The sequence below is a fragment of the Polypterus senegalus genome, chromosome 3 (genome assembly GCF_016835505.1).
Source record: "Polypterus senegalus isolate Bchr_013 chromosome 3, ASM1683550v1, whole genome shotgun sequence".
Classification (NCBI taxonomy): domain Eukaryota; kingdom Metazoa; phylum Chordata; class Cladistia; order Polypteriformes; family Polypteridae; genus Polypterus; species Polypterus senegalus.
In genome coordinates, this window is record NC_053156.1 from 14389391 (window position 1) to 14407661 (window position 18271).

At 40.2% G+C, this 18271-nt stretch overlaps 1 protein-coding gene and 1 non-coding gene across 4 annotated transcripts in view; both read right to left on the reverse strand.

The window, feature by feature from the left end:
* The window catches only part of kansl2 (KAT8 regulatory NSL complex subunit 2), a 46041-nt gene that overhangs the window by 7378 nt on the left and 20392 nt on the right, over positions 1-18271 (reverse strand). For 2 of the 3 annotated variants that reach the window (XM_039746663.1, XM_039746662.1), the window contains exons 6-9: positions 17389-17555; positions 14124-14220; positions 5022-5275; positions 3948-4172 (exon numbers count right to left, since the gene is read on the reverse strand). In XM_039746663.1, coding sequence (XP_039602597.1) covers positions 3948-4172; positions 5022-5275; positions 14124-14220; positions 17389-17555 — 743 coding nt within the window. The remainder of the gene's footprint in view (positions 1-3947; positions 4173-5021; positions 5276-14123; positions 14221-17388; positions 17556-18271) is intronic. The other variant, XM_039746664.1, reaches the window with a different exon arrangement.
* Positions 8477-8611, reverse strand: LOC120526977. The gene has a single exon (XR_005633259.1). It is a non-coding gene; the product is annotated as a small nucleolar RNA SNORA2/SNORA34 family (small nucleolar RNA).

An 18271-nucleotide genomic window follows, 5' to 3' on the forward strand; every position in this document is an offset into this window, starting at 1 on the left:
CTTTCAGTGGTGGATTTATAGAAACCCTTTAGTATCAGGGAGGGCAGCCGGAAATCCTTTAAGCATGGTAAAGATGTTGTTATGCCTTCTTTACCAAGGTGTCAATGTGCCAAGACCAGACCAGGTCCTCTCTTATGTGGACAGTGAGGTATTCGAAATTGTCGACCCTCTCCACTTCAGTGTTGTTAATACTGATGGAGTGGTTGTGCCTCTACCATTTCCCCCTGATGTCCACAATCAATTCTTTTGTCTTGCTGAAATGCAAGGGAAGATCCATGTCCGGACACCAATTTGACAGGTAATACTGCTCACTGCTGTTAGAGATCAGGCCAACCAGAGCCATGTCATCAGCAAGCTTGACACTGATGTTAGAGTCATGTGCAGCCATACAGACATGTGTAGAGGAAGTACAGCAGTGGACTACAGAAACAGTCCCATGGAGCACCTGTGTTGAGAGTGAGGGATGATGAAGTGTGGTCACCCATCTGAACCACCTTGGGTCTGCCTGTTGACCTAAAAATCCAACTGCACACCAAAGTGTTCAGAGACAGGTCCACTTAGAGGGGTTTACGGAGTTAAAATGCTAAACTATAGTCTAGGAATTGCATTTGTACAATTTCCCTCTCCTGCTGTAGAATTGGGCCAGTAATGTATGTAGGATCAAGAGCTTTCGGTGGTAAAAGCACATGTAATTCTTGACAAACGTTTGGAAACACTTCATTGTTACAGACATTAGTGCAACATGGACGATAGCCATTTAGGCAGGATGGATTTGATTGCTTAGGTACACTGACAATTGTGAATCTGTAAAAGCATGTTGGTACGACATACTGGGTTAAAGAGAGGTAACTGTAGATTTTGAGAAGTCCAGTATGATTACTATACCTTCTCACAAGGGATACTTTCAAGTTTCAAACTTTTGTAATAAAATCTGATATCTGCATTTCTTACAAGTAATATCTGAATTTTCAGGTAATTAAAATTAATCCAACACACATCTGCCCAAGTCCTGCTGCAACAATTCATCGGATTCTACCTTATCTGCCCTTCTACCCAATTTGGAATCATCTGCAAACTTAAGCGTCATTATATAGATTAAAAAGAGCAGTTGCCTCAGCACCAATTCTTCACAGTCATCACCTAGTTCTTAAAAAGTTCTCCTCACCATTACCCCTTCCTTCCTGTATTTGAGCCAATTTAGTAACAACTACAAACCATACCTTGAATTCCCACTTAGTGAGGGAATCAATAACTCATGTGGCACCTTTTCAAAATCCTCCAGAAAATAAGATCAATCGTATCTTACACACCTCTCCGATTATCAGCTTCCGTTTGGCTCCTCATAAAAACTCATATTAGTGAAATACAACTTTCCCAGTCTGAACCAATGGTGAATTTCACTAATAGACCCATTCTTGACACATGCTGCTCGATCTATTTCTTAATAATTACTTGTATTAATTTACTAGTGGTGTATACAAAGTGTGACTGAGCTGATCCAAGTAACTATAGACCAGTAAGCCTAACATACAAACAGGAAAATACTTGCCACTGAGCTGATGGAAGTTAAGACACCTCAGCCTGCTGGATCTCTCCAGTTATTTAAATATACCACTTCTACAAATAGAAATCTAAATGTCATAATTCTGGCAATTTTAATAAATGTTAACTTACTAAATTATGACAGTTGGATAAGTTAGGAGAGAGAGAGAGGAGGTAGACTATCCAACCAGACATGTAAAGGGTTAAAGTTCACTTGTCAACCTGTGTTGATTAATCTCTGCATTATTGCAGTAAAATATACATGCCATTTTTCATATCTGACTTCCTGGGAATAATTCAGATAAGACAGACAGAACTTTCAAGGTAAGGTGGTTATACTGCCTAATGAGAGTGACAGCATGTTGTATGCTGATTAGCACGTGCAAGAAAGAATTTCACTGAACTCTATACATGTGACAATGATACTACATACAGTCATATGAAAAAGTTTGGGAACCCCTCTCAGCCTGCAGAATAATTTCCTCTCCTTTCAACAAAAAAAAGATAACAGTGGTATGTCTTTCATTTAGTGGGAACATCTGAGTCCTAGGCTGTTTTCCGAACAAAGATATTTAGTGAAGCAGTATTCAGTTGTATGAAATTAAATCAAATGTGAAAAGATGGCTGTGCAAAAGTGTGGGTCCCCTTGCAATTGTGCTGATTTGAATGCCTGTCACTGCTCAATGCTGATTACTTGTAACACCAAATTGGTTGGATTAGCTTGTTAAGCCTTGAACTTCATAGACAGGAGTGTCCAATCATGAGTGGTAAAAGGTATTTAAGGTGGTCAATTGCAAGTTGTGCTTCCTTCCTTTTGACTCTCCTCTGAAGAGTGACAGACAGCATGGGATCCTCAAAGCAACTCTCCAAAGATCTGAAAACAAAGATTGTTGAGTCTCCTGGTTTAGGGGAAGGCTACAAAAAGCTCTCTCAGAGGATTAAACTGTCAGTTTCAACTGTAAGAAATAGAATCAGAAAATGGAAGGCCACAGCACAGTTGCTGCTAAACCCAGCAGGTCTGGCAGGCCAAGAAAAATAGAGTGGCATATGAGCAGGATTATGAGAATGGTTACAGACAACCCACAGATCACCTCCCAAGACCTGCAAGAACATCTCGCTGCAGATGGTGTATCTGTACATCGTTCTACAATTCAGCACAATTTGCACAAAGAACATCAGTATGGCAGGGTGATGAGAAAGAAGCCCTTTCTGCACTAACACCACAAAAAAAGTCGCTTGTTGTATGCCAATGCTCATTTAGATAAGCCAGATTAATTTTGGAACAAAGTGCTTTGGACTGATAAGACAAAAATGGAGTCATCTGGTCATAACAAAAAGCGCTTTGCAAGGCCGGAGAACAACACTGCATTCCAAGAAAAACACCTGCTACCTACTGTTAAATTTGGTGGAGGTTCCATCATGCAATGGGGCTGTGTGGCTAGTTCAGGGACTGGGGCCCTTGTTAAAGCCGAGGGTCGGATGAATTCAACCCAATATCAACAAATTCTTCAGGATAATGTTCAAGCATCAGTCACAAAGTTGAAGTTACACAGGGGATGGATATTCCAACAAGACAATGACCCAAAACACAGTTGGAAATCTACAAAGGCATTCATGAAGAGGGAGAAGTACAATGTTCTGGAATGGCCGTCACCGTCCCCTGACCTGAATATCATTGAAAATCCATGGGATGATTTGAAGCAGGCTGTCCATGCTTGGCAGTCATCAATTTTAACTGAACTAGAGAGATTTTGTATGGCAGAATGGTCAGAAATACCTCCATCCAGAATCCAGACACTCAAAGGCTACTGGAGGACAGTGTCTGGAGGCTCAAGTATTGATGTCATATCTCTGTTGGGGTGCCCAAATTTATGCACCTGTCTAATTTTGTTATGATGCATATTGCATATTTTCTGTTAATCCAATAAACTTAATGTCACTGCTGCCATAAGGCAGGTCTTATATTAAAAGGAAGTTGCTAGTTTGAAAGCTCAGCCAATGATAAGCAAAAATCCAAAGAATTAAGAGTGGTTCCCAAACTTTTTCATATGACTGTACACCAAGGACCAGTGGTTTAGACGTTGTACTTTAAACCCTTAGGTTGTGCTTTAATTGAGAAACAAAAAACAGTTGCATCTCAAATGTTGTAGGTGCGTACATGGAAACCAATGCCAACAAAAGCCTTCAACAAATGGTGGCTACCATCAGACAATACAAGATATGGAAAAATTTTCTAAGCCTGCTTACGTATGTATTCAGCACTGAAAAGAAATGAGCAATACTGGTGTCTAGAAGGCATCAGCCATGGATGCCAAGAACAGTAGATTGAGCCAAGAGTCTTAAATCTTATAGGGGGACAGCTCCAGAGTAAAAGTACAGAATGGTGCACACTGATGTCCACTTACCAGCTCAGCATGGCCAATGTCCATTTGAACATCAAGAGGGCCAGAGGCTGGGATGGCATTCTGCGGGGAATCTGTGGCCTCTAGTAGCGGATGCTCCTCACTAGCTAATATATCGAGTGGTGCCTCGGCAATCTCTCGAATAGACTGGTCCTCAAGTGCCAGTGCTGTGTCAAACAGGAGTGGGGATGGTGGGCATTGCATACCATCACCAACCACATCCAAGTCCTACAAAAGAGAACAAAACCCATGATTAACTTAAAGTGCACTGTGCAGTTTATGAAAACAAACTCATTCCACTGTTATCCAAGAGGGCTGCCTGTTGAAAATATTAAACCATGGATCTCAAACACGTAACTATACATTCAAGTCATGTGTGAAAAACTATTAAAAAGAGTGGGCTTTCCCCCCCATCTTGACATTCCCTTTAGTTTGAGGCACTGTGGCCTGATTATAGGCCTCATACAAGAGCAGCTCATCAAGATGGAGGAAATAATTACAGATCTGAGGACCCGGTCTGGAAACTCGTCTGTTTGAAACACTGCAGCTCAGTCAGCTCATCCTCAATTATTGTGAATCCCACAAACCACCTGATATTTCATTACTGGAAGGTCAAAAATCTCATCTTAACTTCTACACCTATTCAATGATTTATTTGTATTTCAATCATTTGATTATCATCCTATTTACTATGCAACAACATTTATTTATATAGCACATTTTCATACAAACAGTAGCTCAAAGTGCTTTACATATTAAAGAATAGAAAAATGAAAGACACAATTATAAAACAAAATAAATCAACATTAACATCGAATAAGAGTAAGGTTCAATGGCCAGGGGGGACAGAAAAAACAAAAAAACTCCAGACGGCTGGAGAAAAAAATAAAAATAATAAATATGCAGTGCACTATAAAGGGCCTAGTGATTACTCTCAATGTGAACATTACCCATCAGGCACAGATTATCTCAAGCCCCTTAAAAGGAAGTGTGCAATTTAAAGACCTGCACATATTTCATGTCCTACCTGCCCCATAATGACAGAAACCACGTGCAGATGGCGTAAAAAGAACTTACATCACTGAACTCCAACGGTAGGCTTTCTGTGGGCTGTAGTTCAGCTGCACTCAGGTACAGGTCTGTAGGCGCGCCTTCCAGCTGCTCAGGGACTAAAGGATCCTGCTCAGCTTTATACATGGGGGGAGGCAATTGCAGATGTAGGTGGCAGCGGGGGTCTTCAGACTGGCCCATGTGCACAGGCCTGTCACAGGGAATATCCTTCATGCCAGGACACATCTTGAACAGAACCTGATTGCTGTCCTGATAAATATCTGACAGGGTAAAGAGTGAAAGAAAAAAAAAGTGTGGAAAAGATCAAAAAGACTTCACCGCTTCGTAAACAAGGCCAGCCTGGGATGTGAGGAATGTTATCAACAAATCTTTTAGAGATGATCACGGAGATTAATAGCCATTAACCGTGTTTTTTTTGTTTTGGTTTTTTTTTTAGCCATTTTGAGTCACTCCACCGTTATGCTGCCTTTTCTTCAAACAGATGGCAACTCCATGCAGGTCACCTGAAAGGCAGATATCTTACACAAGTGGTTTCCAAATGCAGTCCTGCCTGATACATTTTTGACAACCGGCCAATTGCATTCTCCTAAACTCTCGAAAATAACAATGAGGGGAGATCTGAAGCTCCCTAAAGTCTTTGCACCACATCATTTGCTCATTTATTCCATGTGTCTGTTATTTCTTTGAATGATGAAAAATCTGCTCTTAACATGTTCCCAACTGTGTCCCTGTAGCCTGGTTAAAAAGCTCAATTTTATGGTAACACCTGACAGCCTCTGTGCAAATTCATTTAATAAATTTTAAACACTTTTTTGCTTAAACTAAAAAAAAAGTCTGACTGCTTAAACCTCTTCTCACATCTCACACCTACCAGTCTCAGAATAAGCTTAGTCGCTCTTCCTTGGACTTTCCTGCTGTGTCTTTTTTGTAATTTGGTCTCCACCACTGCACATGGTACTCACTATTGCATTATAAAGCACACTAGCCGTCCCCTGCAGTTAGGCCTGCATAGTAGTGAAACAGGACAGGGAGGGCGGCCCTACCCTGCTCCCTACTACTGATGTAACGCTTCACCCTCCCCTCGGCCCGCAGCCTCTGTCACGTATTAGCGCAAATAATTGCTCCTGCAAGTGAACCATGATTCTTGGCATGATGACAGAAGTCACAAAATCAACCGGAATGTTGAAGCAAAATTATGGAAAAAACCTGATCTCAATCTGTTTAGTTCTCTCATTCACTAGCTAAGCGGAGGTATGGTACATGCCCAGAGGCTGGTGCGCGAGTGAGAAAGGCCCCCGCCCCCACTGCTTGTCTCTCGGATTTGCACAAATAAATCAGTACTGCAAGCGAACTATGATACATAGCGCAATGACAGCAGTAACAAAATAAACCAGAATGTTGAAGCAAATCATAGAAAAAACCCAATCTCAATCCGTTATGTAGTTCACTGGATAAGCGGAGGTATGGTACACACCCCGAGGCAGGCCCACGGTGCGTCTCTCAGATTTGCGCAGATAAAATCAGTACCACAAGCGAACCGAGATACATAGAGGAATGAGACAAGTAACAAAATCAACCAGAAGGTTCAAGCAAATCATAGAAAAAACCCAATCTCAATCAGTTAAGTAGTTCTCTTGTTCACTAGATAAGCGAAGGTATGATACACGCCCCAAGGCTGGCGCATGAGTGAGTGAGTGAGGAGGGCCCCCCTCCCTTGGCCCACTGTGCGTCTCTCAGATTTGCGCAAATAAATTGGTACCACAAGCCAACTATGATACATAGCGGAATGAGACAAGTAACAAAATCAACCAGAATGTGCAAGCAAATTATAGAAGAAGAACTCCAATCTAAATCTGTTAAGAAGTTCTCTCGTGAAAAGCAGACAGACACAGACATTGGATTAAATAGAGAAAGATAGATATACAGTATCTCACAAAAGAGAGTACACCCCTCACATTTTTGTAAATATTTGGTTCTCTCTTTTCATGGGACAACACTGATATGACACTTTGATCCAATATGAAGCAGTTCGTGTACAGCTTGTATCACAGTGTAAATTTGCTGTCCACACAAAATAATACACAGCCAATTAATGTCTAAACCGCTAGCGACAAATATGAGTACAGTAATCCCTCCTCGATCGCGGGGGTTGCGTTCCAGAACCCGCCGCGATAGAATAAAATCCGCAAAGTAGAAACCATATGTTTGTATGGTTATTTTTATATATTTTAAGCCCTTATAAACTCTCCCACACTGTTAACATTATTAGAGCCCTCTAGACATGAAATAACACCCTTTAGTCAAAAGTTTAAACTGTGCTCCATGACAAGACAGAGATGGCAGTTCTTTCTCACAATTAAAAGAATGCAAACATATCTTCTCTTCAAAAGGAATGCCTGACAGGCGCAGAGAATGTCAGAGAGAGAGCGAGAGACAGACAGAGAAAAGCAAACAATCAAGCACTGCGCGGGAAGCATATCGTACGTATATCATTGAGGAGTTTTATTTAATACGTAATACATGCTCTGATTGGGTAGCTTCTAAGCCATCCGCCAATAGCGTCCCTTGTATGAAATCAACTGGGCAAACAAACTGAAGCAGCATGTACCATAAATTAAATGACCCATTGTCCGCAGAAATCCGCAAACCAGCGAAAAATCCGTGATATATATTTAGATATGCTTACATTTAAAATCCGCAATGGAGTGAAGCCGCGAAAGTCGAAGCGCGATATAGCGAGGGATTACTGTACCATGAAACCTGACAGGAGTTTGAGCAAAATCGGCAAAGTAGTACTGTGGGGGGTTATGGGAGAGGAAGAGGAGGGGTGGGTAGTGTATGGTGGAGGCAAAGCCGATACAGACTCAAGGTTTTCAGGCACTAAACACTAGCTTGATGGTGGTGAACACTGATCATTATTTTATATTTATTGGTAATGCACACTACTTCGCAGATATCGGTTTTCACTTTAACATTAAAAGCCAAATTAAAATCTGTGAATCAGTACTGTACACCAAAATGTGATAGGAATGAACACTTATAGGCACTGAACCCAAGTTTTAGAAGTCCATATTAAATCAACAGTGTTAGTAATGGCCGAATAATTCGCAATCATTCCAAAAATTACCAAGACACGACACCAACAAAACCTCAAAATGACCAGATAGAGAAACTTTGTACACTTAAGTGGTACCTCCTAGAAATCATCTGAAGGCTCTTCATTAACAGTGTTCACTGACCTAAATAATGTACATAACTGTGTATATTATAAACTTGTATACTACATTCTGCTTCTACAAGAAAAGAATTGTGATTTAGAATTCTGACATACAGAAAATTGACCTGTACTTCTGTATCAAACTACAAGACTCAACAAAACGTTTGTTTGTAGATTCACCTATCCATTAAGAACACACAAGCCCTCCACCTCCATAAACCAATAAAATTAATCAAAATGTCTTGGGTGTATCTTCCAACTGAATTGGGAATCTCTGTATAAATTATGAGAGATCCAACAGACCACAGGAAGAAGTTATTGTAGGCTCCTGCTTGAAACGGACAGCTACTACAAACTGCCAGTCTTCATTCAGGGCCATGTAGTGGAATATTCATACTCTACCAACATTTAGTTCTGAAACCAGTAATGGACACTTTACACAATTGAAAGACTTCCATTTAACCCGGACTTAAGTCATCCAATCATGCTTCCTACAATGGCTAAAACCGAAAAAAACAAAGTGGAGATAACTAATACAGAAAGTATTTAATTCAGCTTTGAGATGAAATGCGCTTCCTATTGGGGCAAATCTGCTTAATGAGCGTATGCTGGCTGTGATCACATAGTACAGAAGAAAATAAAAATTCTGACAAAAGTGGAGACCATTTAGTCCATTTGTCGCTCGTTTGTTTAGCTGATCGCTAAGCTGTCCCAATATCTCATCCTGATCCATCTTAAAGGTTGTCAAGATTTCAGCTTTAACTACATGTCTCAGCAGTTTGTGAGATTCCCATTCCAAAAATTCTTTGACAAAATTCTTGACTGCACATCCTCTTTAAAATTAAAAAAAAGCACACACACAGTCTAGCAGCATGCCCCACACATCCCAATCTGAGCAAACAAATTTTTCTTTTTTTTGTATTTAATGAATGCAATTTCTTAAGTATGACAGTGGATAGAGATGAGAAATGATACAAGCAACTGAAAGCTCTAAAATAAGTTAAGCTATAAAGAAACTTCTCCAAGAATTCCTGGAGCACCTGGTCTTGGGTTTTCCAATGAGATGCCAGTAGGATCTGAGCAACTAAAGGATTTATGGAAGCCAATTTCTTATTAATGGATGAAAAGGACCACAATGAAAAACCAAGATCCCCCCAAAAAAAAAAAAAAAATGTGTAGAACGAGGAACAGAAATGTTCAAACCGTGCAAAACAGAGGTGGAAAAAGGACCGCGGAGATGGGTTTTTAAAAGGAGTAGCAGTTGAAATTTTACTTTATTTTTTTTTATTTTTGACTTCTTCAAAAATAGAATCCCAGCTCAAGACAGAAGATGGTCCTAGACCTGAATGCTACTTGACTGAAACAGCAAGAGGCTTTTGGCTCGAATCACAGAGATGTGCACAGAGCATGGAGGCCATTTTGAATTGAAAACCAACAGAAGAAACTGAAAAACAAAAAAATGGGGAGAATAAAGAGACGATCCACTAAGAAAAAAGAAAAAAAAAAAAAAAGTACAGGAAGGAACTGAATAAGATGAAGGCTCACCAAATGTATTAATAGCCAAGGTAGACCAACACAGAAATAAAATGGGATACCCATTAATAAGGGCATTCATCTGAAAGATAGGGATCTGTGAACACCATTTCTGAGCAAAATATGCCTTTGAGAATTTAAAGGCCATGATCGAGTCTCAATGAAGTCTCCTCTGCTCAAGTCTAAACAGGTTTAATTCTCTAAAGTTGTCATAACAGAGCATGTCCATAAGTCCTGGGATGTACCCAGTTGCTCTCTTCTGCACAGTCTTGACAGCTGTTGTCTTTTTAATAGTGTAACAATCACAACTACACACTATTTTCCGGATGTGGTCTCACTAGTGCTTTATACAGTCCAAGCGTAGCATCTCCTGATTCATATCCAATTCAGTATGGACTGATAAACAAATCCCTTTTTACACAAATTGTATCGAGCTGCTGTGGGAAGTTTTCAACATTTAGGGGCTTTGCCCTGCAGCAGGCCTCGTTTTAGGGCTCGTTTATACTTCACGCTCAGAAGCCGAACGTGCACACACACGCATCATGGCTGCCACGCGTTCCCAGCATCGATTTGACGCGTCTTCTGAGCAGGTCCTCAGAAATTAATACGATGCGTGCGCCACTTGCAGTGCCAGCAAAAAGTCAGGGTTCGTGGGGGTAGACACAGTGTGATAAAAGTTAGAATGTGACGTTAAGAGTCTCTGTTTACATGTGACAAAAAGCGATGAAAAGGGATCGATGAATGGTTCGATGTGGTGAAGCAAAATGCCGACATACAGATGCATTCGTGGCGATTTTATATTCAAGCATCGCATATTCCCAATCATAATGACATGGAACACTTTAAAAGTCTCACATACCATCTTTTGTGCCCTCTTTTTTCTAGGACTTCCTCCTGAGCGGACAGCAGCAGCAAACCGCAATAGATCGCCACACAGAACACATGTACAATATTCCAGCTCTCTGCACATTTAGAATCCTAAGATTTATACTCGACTAGCAAAATACCCGCGCTTCGCAGCGGAGAAGTAGTGTGTTAAAGAAGTTATGAAAAAGAAAAGGAAACATTTAAAAAACAACCTGATTATCAATGCAATTGCTTTGTCACTGTTATGAGTGTTACTGTCATCAAGGATTTGATTACCATTATTTCTTTCAATCAGGTTCGTATTTGGAGGACGTGTTATGAAGTTACATTCCGTGTTTGTCAACCGTTGTAAAGAGAACAGGTTTCATTCATAGAAGTGTTCACTACGCAAATCGCTACTCGTGAATGCAAGATGTTTAACAGGCATTCCCGGTATTAACTTGTGCTAAACGTACCATGGTGTGACGTAAGGGGAGCGGACTGTAAAAAGGCAAGGAGGCGCGTATTTTGAACGAAAAGAGAGAATACAGAGAAGGAGCTGAAAAGTGAGAAGGAAAACTGTTTAAATAAAGAGCTAGGAAGGTGAATGGAAAGAAGCAGCCAGCGGTAAAGCAAGGAAGACTTCATAATAAAGGACGGTTCGTTGTACGTATAAGGTGTAACAAGAAGATTGTTAAGCCTTATGATAATGTTCCCACACGGAGGATTTAGAGAGACGCACTGGGAGAAGAATAATCTGAACCCCTCTACAGTTTTGTTTATTTTCGGGTTGTAATCTTCATCAAATTTACATATCATCTGGTCCAGTGGCAGACCGTGCATTTCACACCTATTATGTTGTGCAATCTTGCGATGTCCACGGGTTTATTTAATTTTAGCTCAGACCCGGCACTTAAGTTTCTCTTGCACTTTCACTGAGGGAGGGTTTCCGCAGTAGCTGCACTTTTGAATATGCTAAGCACAGTCCTTCACCCGCAAATTTACCTTATATGGGCAGGCACTCAATTACGTGGGAAGCGTGATGTGAGACGCAACTCCACCTCACACGGCGACCGAGCTGCAGGCTATTACAATATATGGACGAAATTAGGTTCCAGTTATGGCCGTTGCGTTCAGTTCCAGTTATCACAGTGATGATATATCACACTGTCACCTGGTGGATTCCACCAGATTTACGTAAAGTACACGCGCAAGTACAGGTGCTGGTCATAAAATTAGAATATCATGACAAAGTTGATTTCAGTAATTCCATTCAAAAAGTGAAACTTGTATATTTGATTCATTCATTACACACAGACTGATGCATTTCAAATGTTTATTTCTTTTAATTTTGATGATTATAACTGACAACTAATGAAAGTCCCAAATTCAGTATCTCGGAAAATTAGAATATCAATTAAGACCAATGCAAAAAAGGATTTTTAGAAATGTTGGCCAACTGAAAGGCATGAACATGAAAAGTATGAGCATGTACAGCACTCAATTTAGTTGGGGCTCCTTTGGCCTGGATTACTGCAGCAATGCGGCGTGGCATGGAGTCGATCAGTCTGTGGCACTGCTCAGGTGTTAGGAGAGCCCATGTTGCTCTGATAGTGGCCTTCAGCTCTTCTGAATTGTTGGGTCTGGCGTATTGCATCTTCCTCTTCACGATACCCCATAGATTTTCTATGGGGTTAAGGTCAGGCGAGTTTGCTGGCCAATCAAGAACAGAGATACCATGGTCCTTAAACCAGGTACTGGTAGTTTTGGCACTCTGTGCATGTGCCAGGTCCTGTTGGAAAATGAAATCTGCATCTCCATAAAGTTCGTCAGCAGCAGGAAGCATGAAGTGCTCTAAAACTTCCTGGTAGACAGCTGTGTTGACCTTGGACCTCAGAAAACACAATGGACCAACACCAGCAGAGGACATGGCACACCAAAACATCACTGACTGTGGAAACTTTACAATGGACCTCAAGCAACGTGGATTATGTGCCTCTCCTCTCTTCCTCCAGACTCTGGGACCTTGATTTCCAAAGGAAAACGCAAAATTTACTTTAATCAAAGAACATATTTTGGACCACTAAGCAGCAGTCCAGTCCTTTTTGTCTTTAGCCCAGGCGAGACGCTTCTGACGCTGTCTCTTGTTGAAGAGTGGCTTGACACAAGGAATGCGACAGCTGAAGCCCATGTCTTGCATACGTCTGTGTGTGGTGGTCCTTGAAGCACTGACTCCAGCTGCAGTCCACTCTTTGTGAATCTCCCCCACAGTTTTGTTTCACAATCCTCTCCAGGGTACAAGCGGTTATCCCTATTGCTTGTACACTTTTTTCTACCACATCTTGTCCTTCCCTTCGCCTCTCTATTAATGTGCTTGGACACAGAGCTCTGTGAACAGCCAGCCTCTTTAGCGATGACCTTTTGTGTCTTGCCCTCCTTGTGTGAGGTGTCAATGGTCGTCTTTTGGACAACTGTCAAGTCAGCAGTCTTCCCCATGATTGTGTAGCCTACAGAACTCGACTGAGAGACCATTTAAAGGCTTTGGAGTTAATGAGCTGATTAGAGTGAGTGTGGCACCAGGTGTCTTCAATATTGAACCTGTTCACAATATTCGAATGTTCTGAGATACTGAATTTGGGACTCTCATTAGTTGTCAGTTATAATCATCAAAATTAAAAGAAATAAACATTTGAAATACATCAGTCTGTGTGTAATGAATGAATCTAATATACAAGTTTCACTTTTTGAATGGAATTACTAAAATAAATCAACTTTGTCATGATATTCTAATTTTATGACCAGCACCTGTATAAACAGTAAAACGCTGGCGTAGCAGGAGCATCCGCTTGAGCACGCATCACGTTGCGTGAAGTATAATCCTGGCCTAACACTGGTAGGTAACTCCTGCACATAATTAGATTCACTCACTAGTAAAAAGGAGCTGTTTTGTGAAAAACTTCAAAGTGCCTGTCACAAAAGCAATAAGCGGCAGATTGAGCACCCAAAATATTCACCAAATACAACTAAATGCATCAAATGTGACGCAAGGGACGTCCTTTAATTCTACTGATCCAAAGAAAAGAGAAGCCACAACAACTAAAGGGGAAAAATATCTGGTGCACTTTGAGAGTGAAAATGGTATTGACAGCACTAATCAACAGCATTTAGATTTGACAGATGCAGCTGTTTTCTAATTCACATAAAAACTGGAGCACAGTTAATGGTGTTCAGATACCCTCAATTTTCCAATTTAATCAATTAACAGCCACTGTTCCCTGCATTCATTTTACACTTGGTCACATTTTGCAGCTGTGTATATAGACAAGAAAACCTCAAGTATGTGCACTTACAAATAACCAAGGAAAAAAACTATCAAAATACAGCTGTTTAGCTATATGCTAAAAATGTTTTCTACCCAGAAATCTGCATAAAGGAGGTTGTGTTGGAACAACTATAAAAAAGTATACGTATACCATAAAAAAAAAAATGATTCATGCACCATAAAAGGATACGAGAAATACAATGGCGGGTCATCGGGAGGCACTGATTTGAGCATCGAACTCCTCCAGTAAACGCAATGCACCTCTGAATGGGACGTACAGGGTTAGCCTGGAAATGAAGTAAAATAAGAAGGTCAGAACACAGTGGAGTATCTGCAAGCAGGGAAGCATTTCTAGGAAAACAAATTATTGAAAGTTTTACTGGCAGAGAAGGCAAACAGACAACCCATCTAAACAACCCAACACAGGAGGTGGACAGTGAAAACAAAAACTGTTGAAACCAGACAAAGTAGCCTATCCTGGATAAAAACCAGCATTTAGTATAATAAAAAAAAAATAGATGTTGCAAGAATTCAAATTTTAAATAAGAAAACATATTGGTCCACAACAAGACCACATTCAATGGACAAAACCGAGTAGATGTTGACATAATCAGCTATGCACCATGGGATTGAGCAGTAAACCTGTTCAATACAACTATGCATGGTGTAACTACATCAAGGAGGCAATTGTCGTAAAAAAGACGTGAAATTGACAGTAAATAACATCCCTGAAGTTCCACAATTTGAACTAATGGAGTCAGACAAGGGCATTTATGTGGGGATTTGCAGGAAGGCCTGCCATAAAACTGCAGACCTATCACCCCATACAGCCAGGCTGATGCAACCAAGTGGTCAGATAATCAGCTATTGCCGAAGTGTCACCAGTCTGGATTTAGTTTGAAAAGGTAAGCAGCAAACAGAAGGCAACATACTGAAACAGTCACCAAGCAATTCATGGTTGATTCCACCACTGTGTCAGTAAGAGATTATCTGCAAACACAGATGTGAGCACTTTTCTTGGTGCTGCATACATACTGCCAACATGTGCAACAGCAAATCAAACGAATAATCTAGATTTCTGACAAGCAATCAAATCTCTTCATGAGTACCTAATCTCTATAGTGCTACAAATGAAGTACAAACAAGGAGGAGGTCTCCATGACATGCCCTGTATAAAGGGCGAGTAAAAATGATGTTAACATTAATGGTACTGCTATGTATATACTTGCGGGCAATGTATGTGCCCCATATGATACAGGTGTTGAACATGATGGCAAACAGGTTGCGTGAGACATTCCTGTAAATCATCTTGCACATAAGTTACGTGAATAAACCGTTTCTGCCATTCAAATGTTAACAATTTTGACTCGCCATGTATTTATTTTCTTTCACGATGAGGCCAATATGCAACTCTGTAGAGGGAGTTATGAGCACAGTGGGATGTGTGTAAACTAATAAAATGCAACATAGCTCTGTCAAACCAGTTCTGGTGCAAAATGGACAACTGTTTCTTGATTTTTATGTAATACGTTTGCGCTGCACATTGCACTTGCTTGAATTCTTGTCTCTACTCCATGTTGGAAGGCACTTTAACAACATTAACTTTTCATTTGATTTGAAGTTTATTCTCTTACCAAGCACCCACCCTACCAGCTTGTTCAAATGAAAATGCCCCGAATTATCGTGGAATTTACCAATTCAACAGAGCAGGTCTTCATATATAAATGTGCTACTGTGGCTGTTCCGTTTGTCTGTCCAGGATTTTAAATCACCTGTAGCTTGCAAACCGTTTCACCTATTGACTTGAAATTTGGTACACATACACTATGCGACGTCTACTGTCCGCTTTTGGGGTGATGATTGACCTCCAAGGTTATTCCTCTATTTATATTTTATTGTAGAATCAACGCTTGGCCGTGTGGCGCATGTGTACGGGCGCCGTTCTCATTCCCTACCACCTTTGCCGTCACTTCCCCTACCTCTTCATATCTTAAATCAGTGTTTCCCCAACTTCAGTCCTGTGGACTCCCCCTGTGACTGCAGGTTTTTGTTCCAACCAGATTCCTAGTCAGTGACAACACTGATCTCATTTAATTAGCTGGTATTATTTTTCTTTTATTCTACATTCAGAAAATGTAGAAAAGCACAACAGCATGATTTTTACATTTATAAAGACATTTAGAAATATTTCTGCTTTGGCTGTAGATTTAAATGCTTAACTCTCTTTTGTTGATTCTATTTTGCCCTTTCTCTGTGCAGTTTGTCCCCTTCGTTGTATCTTATTAATGACAATTAAAAACGAGCAGAGCAGACACCCAGGCAAACAACACTGAATAAGCAAAGCCTGCAAGTACTTTAGCATCAGACCCACTAATTAGTAAATAATGGAATAATTAAAACAGTTAGAATACCTGGAAAAGTAGAATGAAAATATTGTTAAGAAACACATTCCCTTATAACTGCTTGGTACATTTTTTTTTTTTGAACCAAACTTAGTTTTCTAATTTCTATATCGCTCCCAAAACACAGAACTTGGGAAATAACACATCACTTAATTAGCCTAGGAGTCCAATTAAAAACAGAAGCTGGTTGGAACAAAAACCTGCAGTCACAGGTGGGCCCACAGGACCGAGTTTGGGAAACACGGTCTTAAATCATTCTTGGGGCAGATTGAAGACTTAAGTGCCAGCTTAAGTGAAAAATTAGTAGTAGTAGTAATTGCAACACAAACACTGACTTAAATCAGTTTTAATGTGAAAAAATGCCAACGAAAGAAGAGAAGAGCTGCACAGGAAGCAACAAACGCATCAACCTCTGAGCAAACAAATGGTAAACATACAGATAAATAGGAGGAGAACCAAGTCGTGCATTTACTGCACGTTATTATAGTAGTGTGCCATTACTAGTATAGTAATATTTTAATTTGCTCAAGTACTGATTTTTGCAGTATCTCATCACTGGAGAGAAAAATATCAGAATAGATTTGGAATGTGCACTTGGTAACATAAAATCGGGATATCATTCCTTATAAGCACTAATCTGAAATACCTCAGATAACAGTACCCCATTTATTGTTACAATAAGAGAATTCTTATGCCCGTCACGAGCTAAAATTCAAGACCAGCATTGTATTTTGAAATATATCAATGTCAGTACTTGTTTAAATGATAGATGGGCTACCACTTGAGTTATACAACAAACCATTCTGAAGTTGCTGTTACCATCAGTATTTATGCATTTTATATTTGATTACATAAAAAAGGTACAATAGTGTTCATTTGAGTAATGGAATACCTAAAAAAAGCTATTAAATGAGATTTGTTTTTGCCATGGTATCACAAAGGGAACTAATTAACAAAATTTCACTGGTACAAAAATCCTGGTATTCCGACACCTGAACCTTGTACTACATTATAAACAAGCCAACACAAACACACACCACAACACTCCCTTGCCTGCTGTAATGTTCCTTCCGTGGCAGCCATTCTTCTCTCTCTCAGCTGCCGATGCAGGAGAGCTTCAACACCATACCTCTTCCGGTAGCGGCGTAGTGCCTTGAGCTTCTTCAAGTTTTCTCTCTCCTTAATAGAGAGTCCTTCGGGTCCTGTAAGGAGACTGCTGCCTGAATGGAGGAGGAAAAAATAATGAAGACCATGACAACGCCATACTCATTAAAAGGCAACAAATGAATGACTGAGTTTAGCTATTACTGACAATTTCATGGGATTTGCTGGTACACTATGGGAGATGTCACAGTCGGTCATTATTTCTTATAAGACAATTCATACACTTATAATATTTTTGCAGTTAGTTGAAGTTCATGATACAAATCCGTCAAGCCCAAGACAAACGTGTTCCATCTCAACTGCAGTTCAAGTCATGTTTCACTTTATCTGGCAAGGTAGCTCTCAATGTGCTACATAACTCATCAACTACTAAATGTCAATGATGCAAGAAAGTGAGAACAGTTGCCATCAAATTGTTAATTGATCAGCTTCCTTCTTATACAGTACGTCTTGGTACTGACCTAGCGTCATGAAAAGTTATGAAAGTCAACAATATATACACAAACAACAAGAGTGATGCCTGGATTTTGATGTCATGTCACATAGAAAACAGAGGTTTCAAACAAGCATCATCACCATCACCTTTGCAGGCGGCAATTGAGCAGATAAACCCAAACCAGAATCTCTCAAAAACATGAACAATGGCTTCAAGCCTTCTTCTCCAGCTTGCCAAGAATGCACAGCCATGAAAGTCTTAAGTTAGGCCTTAAAGTTACTAACGTGTAGTAATTGGCAATATAATGTATCATTGGGTCCAATATACCAGATGAAA